The sequence below is a fragment of the Coturnix japonica genome, chromosome 1 (genome assembly GCF_001577835.2).
Source record: "Coturnix japonica isolate 7356 chromosome 1, Coturnix japonica 2.1, whole genome shotgun sequence".
Lineage (NCBI taxonomy): Eukaryota > Metazoa > Chordata > Aves > Galliformes > Phasianidae > Coturnix > Coturnix japonica.
In genome coordinates this window covers 50,660,049-50,680,661 of record NC_029516.1, presented here as the reverse complement: position 1 = coordinate 50,680,661, position 20,613 = coordinate 50,660,049, and the positions used below count along the sequence as shown (strand labels likewise).

Below are 20,613 nucleotides of genomic sequence, written 5' to 3'. Positions count from 1 at the left end.
CCAATACATCATCGTATAGCACACCCTTCTCCCCAGAAGTGTTCGACCAGTGAGAAATGACCCAGACTCTGCTCAGTGGGGCACCAAACATTACTGAGTCTGTGGGTCCTGGACAAGTGAGGTGGGCAGCTGTTATATTAACACTGATTCCAAGAGGTGCTTTCCTCTCATTGCCTGTACACAAGAGAGGGGCAACAGAAGAGCAGAGAAAGTACAGATACAGGCACCATTGCAGATGCCTTAGTGATACACAGAGCTCTTTGGGCTTTTGTAGCTGTGACATCGGACATGTTGGCTCAAAGAGTGACTAAAAGGCTCTGGGTAGCGGACTGCCTTGTGTTTGCACTAAGACTTTCTCCTGAGCTGATTCTTTGCACAGATGCTCTCTCTGGTGGAGCTATGACTATTAACATTTCACATTGCTCAGAATCTGAGGCTTGACTGGAAAGTAAGCAGCTCCCTTGGAAGAAGAACACAAGATCTACCTATTCTTCAGCCTTAAAGTCACAGTCTGATGACTTCCTGCAGAAGTGTGAGACTCAGCTTAACCAAAGCAGCAGGTAAACTGCCATGAGAATTCTTCCTCTCTAAAAGATATCTTTGGCTCCAGAAACCTGAAGCTTTCCTCGCCAAAACCAGAGATGTTCAGTTTGCAGGTTTATGTAAAGAACACCCAAACAAGAACATACCAAAGTGAACGCCAGCTGATGTAACATGGTACAAACTACTTCACACTGTTAAAATGTAAAATTTACAGCAAAAGATAGGTGCTGGTTGCCAACAATGGCAGAACAATCTATTGATGTCATCACGTCAAAGTAGATTAACCTAAAATTTAGTAATTATACATTCAAATTTCTGCTGATTAAGCTTAACTATGAACCGTATATTTCTAAAGATGGCATACATAAATATCCAGGTTCAAGAAATTGAGTGTGCCCTTCTCTTTGTGACCTAGAAGCTGAAATCATAAGGAATTATCTATCCACTGACAGAAGCTGCTTTTTTCCAGTGCTGAGCTAGTGCAGAAGGAGCAAACAATGTAATGGTGGAGGCAACTGTCCTAGTTCAGACTGCAAGCATCTGCATGATGCCTTCGGCTATTTCTTGCAATAAGCAACGCAATGAGAATCAGATTCCTTTCTGTGTTTGAACAGACAAGTCAGACTTAATATTGAATGCTGCACTGTGCTGCTGACAGTACAGCCCAGATGGATGTATGGAAGGAGAAGCAACAGAACTAACTGAAACATTAACAGAGAGGCAGCCGGAATATGGACGGAAAGAGGCCAGCCCAGCATTTAAGAGCAGTGGCAGAAGGGAAGTATGTTTACTTTCCATTTCTCAGTTTTTGCCTTTTCTTTTGTCCTCCCCTTTCCCACTCATTTGTTCCTTTACAACCTCTGTATTCCATACTGGAATTTAGGAATTATTCTTATCTACACTTGCATGCTGTCAAAACAGGGAATTAGGCTAGCACGTCCGCTGTATGTAACATATATTTATAGCACTCAGAAATTACAGTGTGAGGCACGTTATGTGGCTACATTCAGATTTAACAACCATGCAGAATTGGAAGGGACCAAACGTGAAATGTTGGGCTATATCTGAGCCCTGCCTGGCTGGCTGTATTTGCATATTTGAGGCGGCTGGGAGGGCAGAAGGCGGTGATGCGGGGGGCTGAGCTGTGGAGTCTGTGACCTATTGCCCAAAGCGCTGTGACACTGAAGAGCAGAAGCAGGTGCCCAGTGAGGTTCAGTGCAGGGCTCTGCAAAAACCTGCCATCACTGATCCGAGAGGGAAGGAAACACCACTGGAGACGCCATGGTAAGGGGGGATGTGGGATCATCAGTCATACAGGGACTGGGAGGATTACGGGCAAGGGCAGTCAGGGGGATCTGCCATTATCACCGGCTTGAGCCACAAAGTCTGATCTCGCTCACTGGTTATGATGTAAAAGGTCAGGAAATCTGTGTCAGAATATCTCAGTGGATCTGCAAGGCGTGCAGAGCCAGGATTTTCTTCAGAGAGTCTCTAATGAGTGGAGTTATAAAACAAAGTAGATCTGGAGTTTTAGTTTTCTGATCTCTGTTTTTCTAATCTCTGTGGCTATATTTTCTCAACACATGTTCATTTACACATGAAATAATAATCCTTTTCCTTACATTTGTGCCTGTCTTAAATTAAGTTAGCCCTGATGTCTGTACTATTCACAGCTGTACAACGTATGTGTTTCTGGAGTGCAGGGAGGTCTCTATATGTGTATGTGTTCAAGTCAGTTAAACGGGATCTTAATTTTATTTTATTTTTTTAATAAATCCATAGAAATTGCTCAAAACCTCTTATAATGTGAAAAAATAATTTCACCTGGTACACCGCTTTATAAAAAAGCCTGGCTCAAAATGCAGAGTTAAAGCACTGCTTCAAACCAGTGGAAGTGGAAACTCTGTCTGAAAGGAAACAACCTGGGTCTGCAGTTAAAAAGTGACCTTGCCACATTTTTTGTTTAAAAGACAGAACTGCTTTTTTTCTTGCTGTTAGCCTTGCAGATCCACACTGCCATCTAACTGAAAAGCGAGAGTCTGTACTGTGCCAAATCAGCACTATCTGTACTCGCTAAAACCAATTTAACCTTCACTGTTTCCTGAGTAATCCTCCCCATCATAGCTCCACTGCAGCATACTGGCCTATGCAGGTGCAACAGCACTCAAATAACTTGCTTTTGCAAAACATAACTGAAAAAAACAAAGTTCTACATTACAAACCCAAAACGAATGGGGACCACTCTCTTGCCCTGAGGCCAGCTAGAATGGCCTGCTTCATATTTATACATCTCTTTCTTCCTCCGGAACCAGGCAGAGGTTTGCACAGTAATCTGTCCTCTGAATGGTGCCCAAGCAATACCTGAGAAAGTAGGAGCTGGCATAAGCCAAAATTGTGCCATTAGTTATCAATCAGTACAACCTACTCTATCTCTTTTACTCACTAGTATAGATAGGGACAGTGATACCACAAGTATAGAACACAGAAAATTAGAATTACAATTGCTCCAAAGCAGAAAATGAGGTTGAAAAACTCTGTGTGGTCTGTAACCACCTTTACTTACAAAACTGCCTTTCCCCCCACATGAAGTCATATTAGTGTGGACCAACTCAGAAGGCTCTGCTTTATGATTTTCTTTCTGAACTTATGAAATCCAGCACCAGGCTCCCTGTGCTTATGCAATGAGGCTTTTGAGCAATCGCATCTGCTTAGCTAAGCCTGGTGTTACGTATGTTGTGTTCCTTTCACTGAAGTTCCAGGCTAGCACAGGAATTATACCCAGAATTATGTAAATAAGCTCATTACAGGATGTGGCACTGACTTAATAAGCAGTGAATCCGCAGTGTAAAATTCAGAGCTTGTTCAGGATCTTGAAAGAACATTAGTTTCAACCAAAAGAATCTGAAATCATTTCCTGAGGTGAATATTGCTGAAAGCAGTTCCTCCAAGTTTCCACTCTGGTGTGCTATCAGAGGGTAAAAGGATCAAAAGACATCACCTGTCTTGGGTTACATACGGTTGAAAAATACCATATGACTGTGTCAGGTTCCAGCCAGAAGTAAAAATAAAGCGGGATGTGTTCCTCTGTGCAGCCAATTCATAAGAGGAAAGGCGGGTTTTGTGGAACTGAAATTATTATTTTCTGCTTGCTTTCATGTATAACAGCACAAAGACCTTTAAAGTCTGCCCCAGTCGTTGGCCTGTGTATGTACAGCCTCCATCATGAAGTTGAACAAAGGAAATGCTGTCAGTGAGGATTAAATCTTGTTTTGGAAAAGTAATATTCTGGGGAAAAGTAACTTAGGAATAAGGAATATTAATGCACGTTGATTTTTCTGACCTTATCTGTCTGCTTTCTCCCTCTAGCGTGAGTGCATCTCTGTTCATGTTGGCCAGGCAGGAGTTCAGATAGGAAATGCATGTTGGGAACTCTTCTGCCTGGAGCACGGCATTCAGCCAGATGGCACCTTCAAGGATCAGCACAACCAGCTTAACTACGATGACTCTTTTACCACATTTTTCAATGAAACTCTCACTGGGAAGCATGTGCCACGAGCTGTAATAGTGGACTTGGAACCAAGTGTTGTAGGTCAGTATCAACCTGCGAAATGGAAAAGGGTTCACTCTTCCTAAGTATCACCACAGTGTGTCACCAGTCTCCAAAGCACATCCTTTGTACCGTGTCTACCATGAGACTGCATGGCATTAATTTTACTGTGACACCAAGTGTCACATTCTGTCATGATGCTGTTATCTCTAATGGGTGTTACAGACGTAGGAATGGCAGGATCCCCCAGCATAATAGCTACAGTATACACAGTTGACCCTTCTTTGTGGAAACTCTTAACTCTTAGTTTCCTTTATCATGACATTTTTGTCATTTGAATTCTGCTTTTCCTCACTTTGGATCCATTAGCTTTCCCCCTTCAATCAGTATATGTCTTTTGGGTCATTTTTGGGTAATGATGTCCCATGACTGAAAGCTGGCACCGTTGGCCAACAACAACCAGCTTGTTGGCACTGGAGCGTGGTCATGCAGCTTCTTATGATTTCTCTTTCTTGGTCAGACGAAGTGCGGGCTGGCACCTTCAGGCAACTTTTTCATCCAGAACAGCTGATCACTGGGAAGGAAGATGCGGCTAATAACTATGCTCGTGGCCACTACACTGTTGGCAAAGAAAGCATTGATACAGTGATCGATCATGTTCGTAAGCTGGTAAGTCCCAGTAGTTTTGTAACAGTGCTTTGGTTCCAATGAAGGAAGATGTTCACTACAGGAAAGCTGAATAAGTTCAGAAAGGAGACTACAAGATGTACAGAAATATCAATAACTCTCTAAGAAAGGAGACCAGTAGTCACCTCCCAGTTGCGTGGCTTCAGATATTCTTACGAGATGCTTCTGAATATGTTTTTTCATCAATTCTATGCAATTCATCAGCAATTCTATGATTCTATCATTAGCATAGTTCTAAAACACCAATGCTGACATAGAAGGGTGGATTACATGGTTCTGTGTTTCTGGTTTCAGGTAGATTAACTGAAAGAATTGTGGAGTTCAGGGAAAGAAGCTATTAAGAGGCTAATTTTTATATCAAAAGTCGAACCAGTGAAGGAAGCGAATAACGAGGTTATCACCAGCACTTTGTCAAGAAATACTGACCTGAAATATGTGCTGTATATTGCTGATGATTGTTCTCTCCTTCATCTCAGAATAAGCAAATGCAGTAGACGTAGTCTTTTACTTCTTTTCACTTTATCTTTTGATTTCCAGGCTGATGCCTGTTCTGGACTGCAGGGATTCCTCATCTTCCACAGCTTTGGAGGAGGCACTGGCTCAGGGTTTACATCTCTGCTGATGGAGCGCCTGTCTGTGGACTATGGGAAAAAGTCTAAATTGGAATTTGCCATCTACCCTGCACCACAGGTCTCAACAGCTGTTGTTGAGCCGTACAACTCCATCCTGACCACCCACACCACTCTGGAGCATTCAGACTGTGCCTTCATGGTGGACAATGAGGCCATCTATGACATTTGCTGTAGGAATCTGGACATTGAACTCCCCACCTACACTAACCTCAATCGCCTCATTGGTCAGATTGTGTCTTCCATTACTGCTTCCCTCAGATTTGATGGTGCCTTGAATGTTGACCTGACTGAATTCCAGACGAACCTGGTGCCCTACCCACGGATACACTTCCCCCTCACCACCTATGCACCCATCATCTCAGCAGAGAGGGCATATCACGAGCAGCTTTCGGTGGCTGAAATCACCAGCTCCTGCTTTGAGCCCAACAACCAGATGGTGAAGTGTGACCCGCGGCATGGGAAGTACATGGCTTGCTGCATGCTCTATCGTGGTGATGTAGTTCCCAAAGATGTCAACGTAGCAATTGCTGCCATCAAGACCAAGAGAAATATCCAATTTGTTGACTGGTGTCCGACAGGCTTCAAGGTGAGTATGCCATGAGTTTAACTTTTAAAGTCCAGCTGAAATCTTGTATTTGAAGCTTTAGATCTTACACACTTTTCAATTGTGAGAAGAATGAAGCTATAAAAGACTTACGGATATAAAATATGTACTTTCTCCTTCAGAAATCCTAATGACACAGATTTGTAAATATTCATAACTGGAAATCTAGGTGTTTGAGTTCAAATCTAAAGTCATGTAAGTTTCAGGCCCGAATTGTGAATAAGCCACCGAGCGTGCTCTCTGAAGCAACAACTAAAACTATGGAAATATTGAAGCCAATACATTCAACAAAGAAAATGCTGATCCTAGAGAAGCTGTCAGTTAACCTTCTTGTACAGAAGTACTAGGTGACCCCTCTCCTCTGGCTCCACAGAATGTTGACAAACAACATTTCTGCAGGAATACAGACAGTAGTCGTGGATAAACATCTTTCATGCAAACTAGTTTAAGAAACTGACTGCTTTTAATTGGGAACCAACTTTCCATATTAGTTTGTATCTTATTGAAACTGTATGCTCAGTGCTGAGTAGTCCTTAAGAAAGCTAGTAAGTTTCCAGTGCACATTAAACAGAAAAAGTATACAGCAATTAAAATGATCATATATCTATTATGTTTTATTGTGTTTGCCATTTGATAGTGGTACCACACTATCACAGCATCTGTAACTTTATTCATTTTTTCAACTTCCTGACTGCTTTCTGCCCTTGCCTTTTACTTCTCTCATATTCCTACTTCCAGGTTGGGATCAACTATCAGCCTCCTACAGTAGTTCCTGGGGGAGACCTAGCCCAGGTTCAGCGAGCAGTCTGCATGCTCAGCAACACCACAGCCATTGCAGAGGCCTGGGCAAGGCTTGACCACAAGTTTGATCTTATGTACGCCAAGAGAGCCTTTGTGCATTGGTATGTAAGTGAAGGCATGGAGGAAGGAGAATTTGCAGAGGCTCGAGAGGACCTGGCAGCCCTGGAGAAGGACTATGAGGAAGTTGGAACCGACTCATTTGAAGATGAAAATGATGAAGAGTAATTTGTTCCTAGTGAGCACAGAATAGTCTCTGTATCGCTGTATTGCATATGTCTATGACTATGTCACACCTTTGTAATGTATACCAATATAGGAGGAGTCACGTAAAGGCATATTTTTGTTCCATGAATCACAGGTAAATTGTCCTGTAAGATATGATTAGCTGTAGTAACGCTCCACCATTCCCAGCAATGTACAAAGATTTGCTCTCCTCTCTTGCACATTTAATGTAAGCCTTTTAGGACTCTAATGCATGCTAAATAATGTATACTGTTTACAAGGATGGATAGCGATAGGACAAGGGGGAATGGTCTTAAACTGAGACAGAGGAGGCTTGGGTTGGATATTGGGAAGTTTTTCACACAGAGGGTGGTGATGCACTGGAACAGGTTGCCCAAAGAGGTTGTGGATGCCCCATCCCTGGAGGCATTCAAGGCCAGGCTGGATGTGGCTCTGGGCTGCCTGGTCTGATTGCTGGCAACCCTGCACATAGCAGGGGGCTGAAACTGGATGAGCAGTGCAGTCCTTTTCAACACAGGCCATTCTATGTTTCTATGATTAAAACATGATGATCTAATATATACAAACTTATAATGGATTACAGTGAAACACTGTAGTTTTCAAATTTAAATTTGACATACCTTTGCCTTTTGCTTGTTGGCATGTCAAATAACAACAGAAATGGAGAAATGGTTCCTCTGCTCTGTGCTTTGTTATCCTCCAAATGACCTTCAACTGATTGATATCAAATGGACATTTCACTCTTCTTTGTCAAAACAACTTCTGATACAGCAAATATTTTCATCACAAATCTTTTACAGACTTGGGAGATAAACTATCTGTGTTTTGAAAGCAAATATTCCTTTTGGTTGGGTCCAAAAACTGGCTGAATGGCTGAGCCTTGAGGGTGAGAGGAGTGGCAGACATGCCAGAGGGTTGTGCTGCTCTAGGTAGCATTGTTTGGGCTGGAGGGTTGGACCAAACAACCTCCGTTCCAACATTAACCATCCTGTGAGTTTGTGATTCTGTTATCTTCCTCACAGAGAGATTTCTATTTATGTTGACAGTTACAGTATGTGTGATAAGCATTTAATTATCCAGACCACTAAAATACTGAACTGTGCACTTATGGAATACTAGAAATACTTTTTTTTTTTTTTAGGAAAATATATTCAGGATATACATGATTATGTATTTAAACTGAAGCAACATGAAAAGGTATTACTCAACCCAATGGGATTTAGACTCTTAGACTCATTGTTTTCTCTTAAACTGGGACCAAAACCAGAAGCAGAGGAAACTTTACACATGGGACACTGCTAAAAAAGAAATGGTGTCAAAAATGGCAGGCAAAGTTCTTGCTTTCTTCTTTGAGAAACTGTTGAAAATGATGCAATGAAGTTGTGGAAGACACCAATCCAGAGTGGAGTACATTATAAACCCTAAACCATCCAATGTAAACCTCACTGGTTTACACAGATCTGTCAAATCTAGCTCCTAGTTAATCTCTGGTGTCAGTTTGCACTCTGCTTACTTGGTTTAACTGCTTCAAGGCAGCGTACAGCTATGTAGTTCTTCTTTCTCTCCCTTTTATCAGGCAGACTCCACACAAACTAGCAATGCAAAATGAAAACCACTAACTATGTCACTGACAAAATGATTCACAAGTGCCACAGGAAAGATGCTCAGTCATTTGTGCTCTTCTGCCCACAAGCCTTTACGGGTACCTTTATCTGTCCATGTGATAGCTCAGGAAGCTTTTCACTGCCACTGCTACCTAGGCTGAAAAGCTCTTGCTGTGAGGGCTAGGCTGTATGAGCAGAGTCTCACATTCCTGGGCTCCGGGGGGCTCCATCTATTTCACATATATAGCATGACACCTACTTGACTGGTGACAGGACGAGGGGAAATGGCCTTAAGTTGCACCAGGGTATGTTTAGGTTGGATATCAGGAAAAACTTCATTACAGAAAGGGTTGTTAAGCACTGGAATAGGCTGCCCAGGGAGGTGGTTGAGTCACCATCCCTGGATGTGTTTAAGAGCCGTTTGAATGTGGTGCTCAGGGACATGATTTAGCAGAAGGTTGTTAGAGTTAAGGTACTATGGTTAGGTCGGGGTTGGACTCTATCATCTTTAAGGTCTTTTCCAACCTGAGTGATTCTATGATTCTGTGATTGACACACACCATTTCTCCAGCCAGCAGGGCAGCATCACTCACCTCTCAGCTCTCCTGTCCCCTTGTATGGTGCAAGCTGGGCCGGTAGCTGCTCCCCAACAAGCAGAACATCCAAGCAGAGCACCACACTGTTCCATTCCTCCTGCAGGTGCTCTGGAAGAAGAGGATTGTAGCCTCAAAACGCACTGGAGGAGTGGGTGCCTGAACTCCTGCTGGTCTGGATGCAATCATACAGGCTGAGACCGGGCATTATCAAGCATGGGCTGGAGCTGGAGCTACTCTGTGGCTCAGTAATTTTGTTTATCTTTGCACTGCCATTCACTCATACCCTTCTGGGGACCCTGGCTCACTTAAGAACAGAACTGGTTACACTTCGAGGTTGCAAAATGCGTTAAGTTTAAGCAAGTAAATAAGTTAAGCGAGTAACGTATTCGGGATTATTTTAAACAAGTAGGTTGCTGTGGGGGTTCGTAAGAGTTTATCTTTCTGGTTGCTTTTGTAGCTAAAATGAACAGATGCTGGACCGAACAAAAGCCTATTTGTACGCCCCGCCCGCTCCTGGCGGCGAGCAGGGAGAAACGAGCGGCACCTGATGGGCTGAGCCGGAGCTCAGTTTCACTTTCTGTCTGGGGGCAGAGCTAAACGGGAAATGAAAACTCGGCGGCGTTGCAGGCTCTGCTCGGAGCCCTCTGACGCAGTAAGAAGGAGGGCGGCACTCTTTAAGGCAGAGCCGCAGCAGCAGCCGCTTCCCCAGCGCTGCCCGCGGGACCGAGGTGCCCACCGCGCTGCGGGTGAGCGGGTGATGCGCCTTCCTGGCCCGCTAATGCTGTATAAGGCTCCGGGGGAAAGCTGAAGGTTGGCCGTGACTCTGAGCTCTCGAGGTCCTGCAGGAACCGGTAGGAAACCTTTCCGAGTGCTTGTCGCTACGGAGAGCCGCAGCCGTCGGGTGCCAGTAGAGCTATCCCATGCGCGGTGTGTCGGGGTCTTCTTGGCTGCAAAGTCTTTACTGTGCTAATTGGTGGGGGTGAAGTCGAAGGGGTGCAAATAGTTGGTGTTTGTAGCGGCTGGAATGGTTGGTTTTGTCTGGTTCGGCAGAAATATCCTCTAATGAACAAATATATATGTATGTATATATATATATAAAGGGAAAGAAAAAAAGGGAGCTGAACAAACGTTGTTCAACAGGGGAGCGTGAAGTGTCATTTCAGTCTCATTGAGAGAAGTGCAAAGAAGGGCTCAAGTCCATCTCTGAGCCCTTCAGCTCTACTTCAGAGCCGCCCTCATCTCCTCAAGGCCCCCATAGAATCCTAGAGTGGTTGTCAATGGTTGTTAACTCTTGATCTCCCAGTGTATGACATGATGTTATGATGTGGAATACTAATAGCCCAAAATCATAAAACCATGACAGGTTGGAGGGCACCTGAAAGATCATCAAGCTCCAGCACCCTGCTGTAGGCAGGGTTAGCGGCCACTAGATCAGCTCCTTGGGGTGGCCATTATCTCCTGGGGCCACCATCTGCCCCCTTAGCAGCCTGTACTCCATGATAAAGGAATTATGATGGTGGGAAGGGTGACTGGTGACCAGGGACAGAGGCCACCCTCTGGTAGAGAGGGCTTGGGTGTCCAAGGGGCAGCAAGACCACAGGGATGTTGGGGCTGAGAGGGCTGTGGTACAGAGGTATAAAGGGGCCACGGGGATTTGTCATGGATGACCTGTATCCTGATGGGACAGATAGGCTGTGCTGCAGAGTGAGTGAAAGCACTGACTCTAAGCTGACTGAGAGGTTGGGCAAGAGGGCTTGCAGATGATGAGTGAAAGGTAGAAGCAGACATGGCTGCTGCCTTCCGTCTGCCTGGAGTTTGCGTGGTCACTTGGCTCATGTAAGCCAAGTGCGGTACTGAGTCATGCTCCTCATCTGGCAGGGAAACAGGGACCCCGTCCCTACAGTAAGAGGAGAAATCAGGGTTAAGAGGGGAGTCTGCTCCCCAGGTCCTCTATCCATGCACCAGATTTCTTACACATTTATACAGGAAAAGGAAGATCATGTGCAAATCTTAGGAATACTGTATTTTTTATATCTGAGACAAGGCAGTTCCATGCAATGGTTAAGAAGTTCAGGTCTTGTCCTTGCTCCCAAGCCTGGGTGCCTGTGAGAGAGTTACATTAAACCACAGTCCCAGATCCTTCCATCACTGTAGATCTCTGCTCCTTCCCGCACTTGTGTCCTTCCACCTATTTCTCAAGCCTCCCAAAACTTCCTAGCTCTGAACTTGCTTATTCATCCCACCCTTAAACCTACCAAAAGCTGTGTCTTGCAAGTTCTCCTCATGTCCAGCACACCCACAGCTGCTGTTCCCTGTACTCTGCTAATCATTTTCCCTCCTTTCTGTCTCCTCCTACATTCCCGCTGGCTGACGGCATTACTCACACTCTTGCTGATATACAACAAATAAACCCACTAGTTTCCACTGCACACCAAGATGCACTCCTGATTTTAATTTCTTTTTAGTTCAGTGATTGTTTCTAGTTTTACTTACAGTGTCAGTTCCTGAATCATAAGGGTTTGTTAGAGTAATGGTTCATTCAAGCTCAAGGCATTGTAATTGTTCTCTTGCTTAAACAGTTCCTTTGTGACCACTTGAAGAAGCGTGAACTGAAAGTGATATTTAGATGCTGAAGTGCCTTCGACAGTTGAAATACAGAGTGCCAGAGTAGGGCTGTGGTTGGTGCGCTTAAAAACGATGTAGGTAACCCAACCAGAACATAAATGCATATCAGCTCAAAAAATTAGAGAAGGTGAGATTTTCTCCTTTTAATACTCGGGTGTTTCTTTTACTGAACAGAGAAGTTCTGCAACGTCTGATGGTTGAACGATTGTGTTATTCACCAACTGGTGGACAGGTGGGTGTGTGCAGAATTCCCTTGGTTAGGTGGAGCTGTTTCTGTGTAACTGGGGGATCATTTATTTAGTCACAGAGGGAAGTCAGGATGTGCAGTTGCCAACAAGCTCCGTGTCTTTTACCTTGCTGATATACTGGCCAGTTGCCACACCCATAGTATTTTAAACCTACCAATCACTGCTGCGGTAATCAAACCAGTTTTATTGACATTGCATCATTCTCATCGTGAAAATATGAAACAGAAAGACAAATTGTGTGTTCCCGATCTTTCTGATCTTTCTATGTCCTTCTGCAGTCCTCCTGTGATTGTACGTACAATACTATTGATGGGCCAAAGAGGTGGGCATCAAGAAAGCAAGAAACTAGAGATATCACCAAGTGAAACCATGAAGGCAGAAGATTATAAAGAGGACAGGGGGCCGAAGAGCGAAGACTGGAGGCCACCATCGGTCTTCGGTGTTGCAGACTTAAAAAACAGTAATTGAGTTTTGTTTTTTCTTTGCACACATATTTGCTGTCTCTGATGCCTTCGGTTCCATTCTCTGTCCTTGGGCTTTGTTTCTTCCTTTAGGGCCTCTCTCAGGTCTGAGCAAGATACTGAAGCTGTGCACTGAATTGCTGAATATGTACAAAGATGAGCTCACTATCTGTTAAATGGTTCTCACTTTCTTTTCTTGTCACCTGTCTTTGGACTCACTTCCTCTTTTCCTGTGCCTACAGGAGCTGTTGGACTGTACAACATTGGACAGACCTGCTGTCTGAACTCTCTGCTCCAAGTGTTCTTCATGAACATACACTTCACAAAGATACTGCGAAGGTACTGCCTGCTTCAACTACCTGAGATAGTTCTGTTGTTGCTCTGCTGTCTCTGGTTCTTTTTTATATGGAACATACATTTGAAGGACTGACTTATTAAGAAGTGCTCCATACTTACAGCTCACTCAGGAAAATCTCTACCTTGTTGTGCCCCTTACTTAGCCCAGGGCCTTAGGGTCTACAGAGGCGAGAGTTGTGGTTTTCTGACTTGTTAGTCATCTCTCAAGCAATGTTTGCACATTGAGACATTGCAGGATTGAACTTAAAATTGTAGCTTTGCTTTAGAACTGTCATTTTGCATCGTGGGCTGAGCTAGTGCAGGTGTTTGCTTCCCATCTTTCCTTACTTTGCTGAAAACATACCCATGTGTTTCCTCTTGAATTGCTATCTAAGCCATCTACCTCTGCTCCTTCAGGCTTGTTATCTAATATTCCTCCTTTGTGCTGCTTGGTTACCATTCATTTTACTTCTTTTTACAGAATCTCAGTGCCAGTGTATGGTACACAAAAGAGGAACAATGTCCCATACCAAATGCTTTTGCTGCTGGAGAAGATGCAGTGTGGAAAGCAGAAAGCAGTTTCTCCCAGAGAGCTTGCTATCTGTCTTCTAGGACACAGAGTGGAAAGTAAGCAGCCACTTTCTCATGCCCACCTCTGCCTGCAGGCTGGGAACGTTATCAAGCACTAGAAAGCAGTTGGCATTGGCATCTCATTCAGAGATTCAGAAATGCAAGAAGTAGGTACATGATGATGCAGTGCCCTTTATAGCTACCTCCCTGTCATGAGTGAGGTGCTGCATCTTACTTCTGACTTACTTTGCTGGTGTCTAAAGGATGCGAAGGTGATCAGCCTGCTAGAAGGTTCAGCTGTTGATACTGGACAGGGTGAAAGGGCTATGCAAGGCATCAATCAGGCTTATCCTCTGGTAGGTTATAGGCATATGCTAGGTTCTGTTCTTTGACAGAGATGTTCCTCTTGCAATGGGTAGTTCAATGGGGTAATCAAGCCCTCCCATCTTTTCCCACTGTTTGCTCAAGTCATATGAAGACACTGTAACTTGTCTCCAGACTAAGCTCTGTCCCTGGTAGAAGGTGGCAATGGAAGAGAACACAGGTTCTAATGTGGAAGAACAGATCTTCCTTTGCCATCTGTGGAAAGCAAGCTTAGCACTGTTGGTAATACTGGTTAAGTTTGTGTTTTCTGTTTGTCCAGTGTTTGTACAGTGTGATGCTGCCCAACTCTTTTTGACTCTTTGGAACTTGTTAAAGAAGCAGATAAGAAACCCAGAGCTGGTAAGGATGATCAATGAAGTGAACAACAGGCTCCTTGGCCTTTGCCATATGTGCGTTTTTCTGTTTCTCCGAGAAGAATCCCATTCATTGTCAGTTATCCTAAATGTAATTCTTGGAGTTATCTCCCATCTAAGTATTCTCTCTCATATTTAAATGTAGACAATCTTGATCTCACGGACTTCATCAGTTTTAATCACACTTCTATTGCTCCTACATTTAGAGCATGCCAGGTTCTCCTTTCTAACAGGAGACTCTATTAATAAACGATAAGGCTGATCTTTTAGCAACACCAAATTTAGTTAACTTGCATGTCTTTACTTCCTAGATTTCTGTGAGCATTAATTGATATGTCTTTACCCAGTTCCTTCATTCTTTGACGTCAGCCATGTACATTTCATTAATGGTAACTCTTGGTATGTATGTGACAGTTCCTCCAAAGAGAATGGTGTAAAGTAAGAAAAAAAGGGTCTGTTCCTCAAAATCAGTACCATAGTTCTGCTCACATACAAGACAGATTCCTGTTACTATTCCGAGCAGAACAATAAAATTGCATTTAAAGCAGACATTTAGCTGTCCTTTTATAGGAGATGTCTTTCACCTCTGTTAGGGGGTGAGGGGAAGGAGCTGCTTTATATAGTGAGAACTGTCCAGTCCACAGAAGTCAACGTCAGATCACGGTTTAAGCCTTGAAGTACCAACACTTGATGAAGTGTCATGTCCCTCCCCACCTACAGAGAGAAATACCTCAGTTGTGTTCTTCACAAACCTTGTTTTGGCCATTTTTACCTCCTCCAGGTTGGAAAGCTGAGTGATTTGTACACCATCAGCGTGCAGGAGCACCTGGCCTGTCAGATATGCTCTTCTGAAACAACAAGGAACAGCAGCATGTTAACCCTTCCAGTCCCATTACTTGATTCTGAATCTTACATGCTGAAGACTCTGGTAAGTTCAATGATAGAAAGATTCCCCTGCATTCATCCAGTGCAGTGTTCTTTTACTGTTAAAACAGTACTGCTGTTTGATATCCAGATGTAGAAGTGATGGTGGCTGTTGCAAATAGAAAGTGGATGTTTCAGGTGTCAGTGGACAATTGAACCTTATTCTGATTGCTTTGTGCTGTTCCAGGATAATGGAACCTTCTTCAAAATCATTGAGGCTTTGGGATGGTGTAAAATACCTTCACATATCGACAGCTTTTTTGTTCCATGCAGTACTTAACTTTTTCAAATAGTGTAATTACACCCAGAGCCAAGGAAGAGGAGATATATTAGGAATTGTCTCTTCATAGAAAAATTTGCCATAGTACTGCACTATCAAAGACAAGCAACACAATAGGGGTGATCCTATGCTAGGCTGCGTGTCAGAGGTATGATATTGCATTGGAATGCATGATAGGCGAGGGCTGGATCTGGAATCCAGTCTCACTTTTCACCCATTGCAAGGGGAGAAATTGATGAAATCTCAGGGCTGTGATAGGAAAAGGGATATATTATGTAATATGTGCCCTGTTTGAAAGACGCGGAGTTATTTGTTACTCACACTCATTCTATACTGTATGTATGTGTGCTGAAATGACCAAACCCTTCCTCTGTTTATTTGGCTAAAATATTGAGTGCATTAATGTCACTGTAACGAGCATGTTTTACATTGAGACTTGGTGCTTAGTCTACAGGTTGCTGAACACATCACATTTCATAACTGCATCACTTATGGATGAAAGCAAGGCAGGCAAAACCTTTCTAAACACTAAAAAAACCCAGAACAATCCAAACTGAGTAGCAACACTTGATTTCACTCTTCTGTTCATTGTAAAGGACAGAAAACTAATGTTTTCCTTTGAATTAAAATTCGCCTTCTGTAGCTTTGTTGTCTACATGCAGCCTGTGAAGCAAAGTAGAAATAAAAATCTAGCTTGAAGGAAGGAAATAAGATGAAAGAAAAACTGGTCTGTCTTCTTAGGAGGAGTGCCTGCAGTGCTTTTTCCACCCAGAAGAGTTGACTGGTCACAACATGTGTTTCTGTGAACACTGTGGAAAGAAAACACCTTTCCAGCAGGTAAGCAGAAGTATTTCCCTGTATGACTCTTATACACAGAACTCCTTTTACAACTGGGAAAAACGGAGAAAGAACTCAACCATACCAGTTGAAGAGATCAACAGCTTGAGGCTGTGTTGGTATAGCAGTGTCATGTAGGTAAAAGCCATATGGCAAGATCCCTGCTGTGAATGTAGCTCCGGTGACAAAAGAATGTTTTCATGGCTTTTAATAAGTCACCTAGTGGTAGACAAGAGTATGTTACTGGTGCTGCACATAGCTTTAAGAGCAGGAGAGTGTAGGGTGATTTCTTTCCTCCTCTCTGTTGGGCTCTACGTATTTACAGTACTGGTCTCTGCCAGCAGATGAATTAGCTGTTTCACACAGAAGCAAGTGCGTTGAGGAGAGAGGTGTTTAAGGGAAGAGTGCCTCAGCCCAAGGTTTGGAGGGGACTTTCCATGACGTCTTCAGGATTGGTCCACCCTCCTAGGCTGCAGGGCATAATACATGTCTTGGTGGCAGCCATGGCAGCAGCAGTACTACCAACAAAGGCAGCATACTGCACCATCTGGATTTTATGCTATGGCTGATTTGGTTGCCTAGACAGTCTTAAATACCATAATTTTCAGTCCACAGGTTAGTTATGGGAGTGCCACCAACCTGGGGTTAGGAAAGCAGATGAGAAATGAAGCAGCCAATGAGACACACAAGGCTCAGTGCTGATCAAGCTGAAGTTGAGAAACCAGATCATCACAGCTCTGTGTAGATGGGCTACTATGTTCCATTCACTGTCTGGCAGTAGCCGTTTCCACCCCAGCTCCCCTGGGTTTGCTCCTTGATTCTAAATTTCATTATTTATTCCTTTCCAGAGTGTGAAGCTAGTCCACCTGCCACAGACTCTGACCATACACCTAAAGCGCTTCTGCTTTGGAAGATCAGCCTACATCCACAAAATTAACAACCGTCTGCCATTCCCGCAAGACCTTGATTTCAGTGCAGTCTTGACAGAACAGCAGTACCAAGCATATGACAATGAAAAGGTGAGATAATCCTGATGCCCTGTGTAAAAAAGGCAGATTTTCCTCCGCTTTTAGCTTGAATTTGATAAGAAATGTTTTTTCCCTTATGAAATGCACTTTCTTGCTGTCCTGGTTGCTGCTTGTCTTCAGCAGTGATAAATGAAAATCACCTTACTGCAAGTTCCTCTTTACAGGCTGCCTGGCAGTATGAGCTTTTTGCTGTTGTCGCTCATTCAGGATCAACTAGCTGTGGACATTACTGTGCCTACATTCGAAGTCTCACTGAGTGCAAATGGTATAGCTTCAACGATTCTATTGTTGAACAGGTAAGGAGACAAATCCACATTTCTTTAGTAGCTTTCCAGACGCTCCTCTAGATCTCACTTAGTCTGACCGACTGCTAATTAAAGAGAACCAGGAGAGAAAAATGAGGCTGCAGAGCTTTGTGCATCCTCTTCTACAGTGTACTCAGAGCTGAGGTCAAGATGGCTTCAGCTCAGGACCTCAGGATCTGCATTGCATTTCCCACAAGCAGCCATTGACTGTATACCCTACATTATGCACTCTAGATGTGTTTAATGCATTTATTTTTTTCCAGAAGAGGCAGAGGAACAGATTTTCCTCAAAAAATTTGAGCAACAAATTGTTTAATTGAAGTATTTGTAGTTCCTGGAAGTAGCACTTGTATCGCTGCCATGAGGACTGTTGTGCTGGTATCACAGTATGTCCATCTCAAGAGATTTTACCACCCTTACCTTTCTGTGTTTTGCTTCAGGTGTCATGGGACGATGTTAGAAGTACCTATGGGCATTCAGACCTCAACTGGTAAGGAAATGTCTCTTTGTTTTTACTTAATGCCACTCTGGGGTCTGCAAAATGATGCAGAAAAGAGAGGGAGAACAAATGATAGGAATTACCCTTTGCCTGTCATGAGCTGGGGGTGTTGGAGTGCATAGGGAGCATTCCTGTGTTCTGGTTATATGAGACAACTATACTGACTGCTCCTGGAGCCTGCAGTAGTCACAAATGGTGCCATAGGAGTGGTGTTGTTGTGACTGACCCTTGATCCTGCCTAGCATTAGGTACATCAGTCAGGATTCCTCCATGCTTTGTGTGTTGATGAATCATAAGAAAATGAGCTTGGAGAGAGAGACTTCCTCCTATAAGCTATAGTGCTGCCAGGGAGGTTAGTGTGCTGCCATAGTGTGCTGCGGGTTGGGCCGCTTCAGCAGACCTGAACCTTAAAAAGGTGAGCAGGAACAAACCTGGAGTGTTTTTTGCAACCGAGATCAGTGAGATCTTCAAACATTCTCATTTTGCTTTTTCTTTTTTTTCTGCAGGGGACAAACAGCATATCTCTTGTTTTACATGAAAAAACATCCCCAATAGCCTTATCTGGCTGTATCAGAATGTTTTCAGAAGCTGTGCCTTGCCCACGGAGCTCAGCATCTGCAAGCCAGAGTGGATGTGTGCAAATGCTCCTCAAGGAAGAACTGCACTCCATCAACAACTGCATTCAGTTTGTTGGTTTTTTTTTCCCCACAAAAGAAGTGCGGGACAAACTCAACTGCAAGAAGGACCTTAGAATTATTGCATCTAGAAATCTTTTCTTTCCTGCCATGTGATTATTTATTTATTGTATCCTTCATATTTGTGTGCTTCTTCGTATTCATTTTCACTTAGGTTAATAATAAGGTTAGTTCTTTTCTCTGTGACTTACCATGCTGGCACCTAGATTTCAGTACAGAAGAACTTCCTGGTCTGAAACCTGCATGGTGTTCCAAGAGAGCACGTGGTACAGCTGGAGAGCCATGGCAGCTGTAAGACCAAAAGAGCTTTTCAGGCCATGTCTGATGATGGCAAGCTGGGCAAGGGACCTTGAAAGTCCTGAGAAGCAGCTCTGACAGGGATCAGGGTCCTTATCACACATGCAGCAGTGATCACAGTCATAGGATGGTTTGGGTTGGAAGGGACCTTTAAGATCACCTAGTTCCAACCCACTGCTATAGGCAGGGACAGCTCCCTCTGGACCAGGTTGCTCAAGGCCCCATCCAGCCTGGGCTTGAATGATTCCAGGAAATCATAGAATAATACAATCATACAATCACCAAAGTTGGAAAAGACCTAAAAGATCATCCAGTCCAACCATCCACCTATTACCAATAGCTCCCACTAAACCATGTCCCTCAACACAACATCGAATTGAAGAAGAGATGCTTACTCTTAAAATATGTCAAGGAAATGAATCACTGAGGAATTGAGATGTGACTAGGAGTTGGTGTCAGCATAAAGAGATGTTTTAAAACCAGGAGCTATTGTAATAGTTCTGATGTAGGAGATGAGTTTGTATGCATTTACATAGATGATTATTGCTTTGGCATACCTATCAGGCATATCTGTGTATTGAGTGGAAGTTATTCACCACAGCAGTCAAAGATTATGGTAACACACTCTGTACAATCCGGGAAGAGATGGGAAAAAAAAGTCCTGATATACTTGAACCTTTGGGAAATACCTTTTTCTTCAAGGGATTGCCAGCAGGAATTGTATTGCTCTCTACTTTCCTTCTCTGCTCATGAAGTTGAAAATGTTCCTCAAGCAGTAAATGTTTTGTATAGTATAAGTCTGTAAAGAAAGCGAGTCATTTTCAAATCTCCTGTTGAATCCTGCCACGCTGTGCTATCAGTTCAGCCTATGTTCCCATGGTGAGACTGCAGCTGGAGGGTTCCTATCTGCTTTTGTCCTTTATCTGGGAATTGCTGAGATATATATTAAGAATCTTTTCAGTCTGTATGTCAATAAAAAGAAATCTCTGATTTTTGTTTGTTGAATTAAATAGTATGTGATAAATTCCCTAGCAAGTAACCTTTCTGAATTGTTCTTGGCCTGGAGTTACCCGAAGACATAAATTGCCTGGTAAGGGCTGCTCAGTTCCCACAGGTGATGAGCCTCTCCCACCTCCAGCTTTCTGAGCTTTCAGGCAAGAATGGCATCTGACAAGAAGAGGGATTTATCATCTTGCTATAAACCTGCAGTCACCCTGAGCTCTCCACTCTCCTCTCTGGTACTTGTCCCTGAGCAGAAGAGGTAAAACAAGTGCCCTACTCACTTCAGGACTGCCCAAGTTTATGACCTGGATTAAGAAACACGGAGACCAGTTCTGGCTTTCTTTATTATTGCAGGTCCCCAAAAACTGCATGTCCCTGAGGCCTGCACAGTTGAAGAGTAAAGTGCTTCAATCACCATACTAAATGTATTTGAAGTCCTGAATCAGCACCCTCTGAAGTTAGAGGATTCCTGGCTCCTAACCTTCCTTATGTAGCTTGGGCAAGGACCTAGC

At 43.5% G+C, this 20,613-nt stretch overlaps 2 protein-coding genes across 4 annotated transcripts; both read left to right on the top strand.

The window, feature by feature from the left end:
- Window positions 1-1,715: 1,715 nt before the first annotated feature.
- Window positions 1,716-7,061, top strand: LOC107315114 (tubulin alpha-4 chain). Its single transcript, XM_015865134.2, has 5 exons — window positions 1,716-1,827; window positions 3,910-4,132; window positions 4,611-4,759; window positions 5,315-5,995; window positions 6,752-7,061. Exons 1-5 carry the CDS (start codon window positions 1,825-1,827, stop codon window positions 7,037-7,039), a joined length of 1,344 nt encoding a protein of 447 aa, XP_015720620.1. The 5' UTR covers window positions 1,716-1,824; the 3' UTR covers window positions 7,040-7,061.
- Window positions 7,062-9,864: 2,803 nt separating this feature from the next.
- USP18 (ubiquitin specific peptidase 18) lies at window positions 9,865-18,921 on the top strand. Of its 3 annotated transcripts, XM_015864887.2 has the most exons (13): window positions 9,865-10,108; window positions 11,837-11,956; window positions 12,057-12,114; window positions 12,409-12,590; window positions 12,834-12,930; window positions 13,409-13,554; window positions 14,141-14,220; window positions 15,016-15,162; window positions 16,180-16,275; window positions 17,124-17,294; window positions 17,468-17,599; window positions 18,049-18,098; window positions 18,614-18,754. In XM_015864887.2, the coding sequence occupies exons 4-13, from the start codon at window positions 12,440-12,442 to the stop codon at window positions 18,660-18,662; spliced, it is 1,119 nt and encodes a 372-aa protein (XP_015720373.1). In that variant the 5' UTR covers window positions 9,865-10,108; window positions 11,837-11,956; window positions 12,057-12,114; window positions 12,409-12,439; the 3' UTR covers window positions 18,663-18,754. The 3 variants fall into 3 exon arrangements, with proteins under 3 accessions (XP_015720373.1, XP_015720369.1, XP_015720361.1); XM_015864883.2 differs by lacking the exon at window positions 11,837-11,956; XM_015864875.2 differs by lacking the exons at window positions 11,837-11,956; window positions 12,057-12,114 and having other exon boundaries at window positions 9,866-10,108; window positions 18,614-18,921.
- The last annotated feature ends 1,692 nt before the right edge of the window (window positions 18,922-20,613 follow it).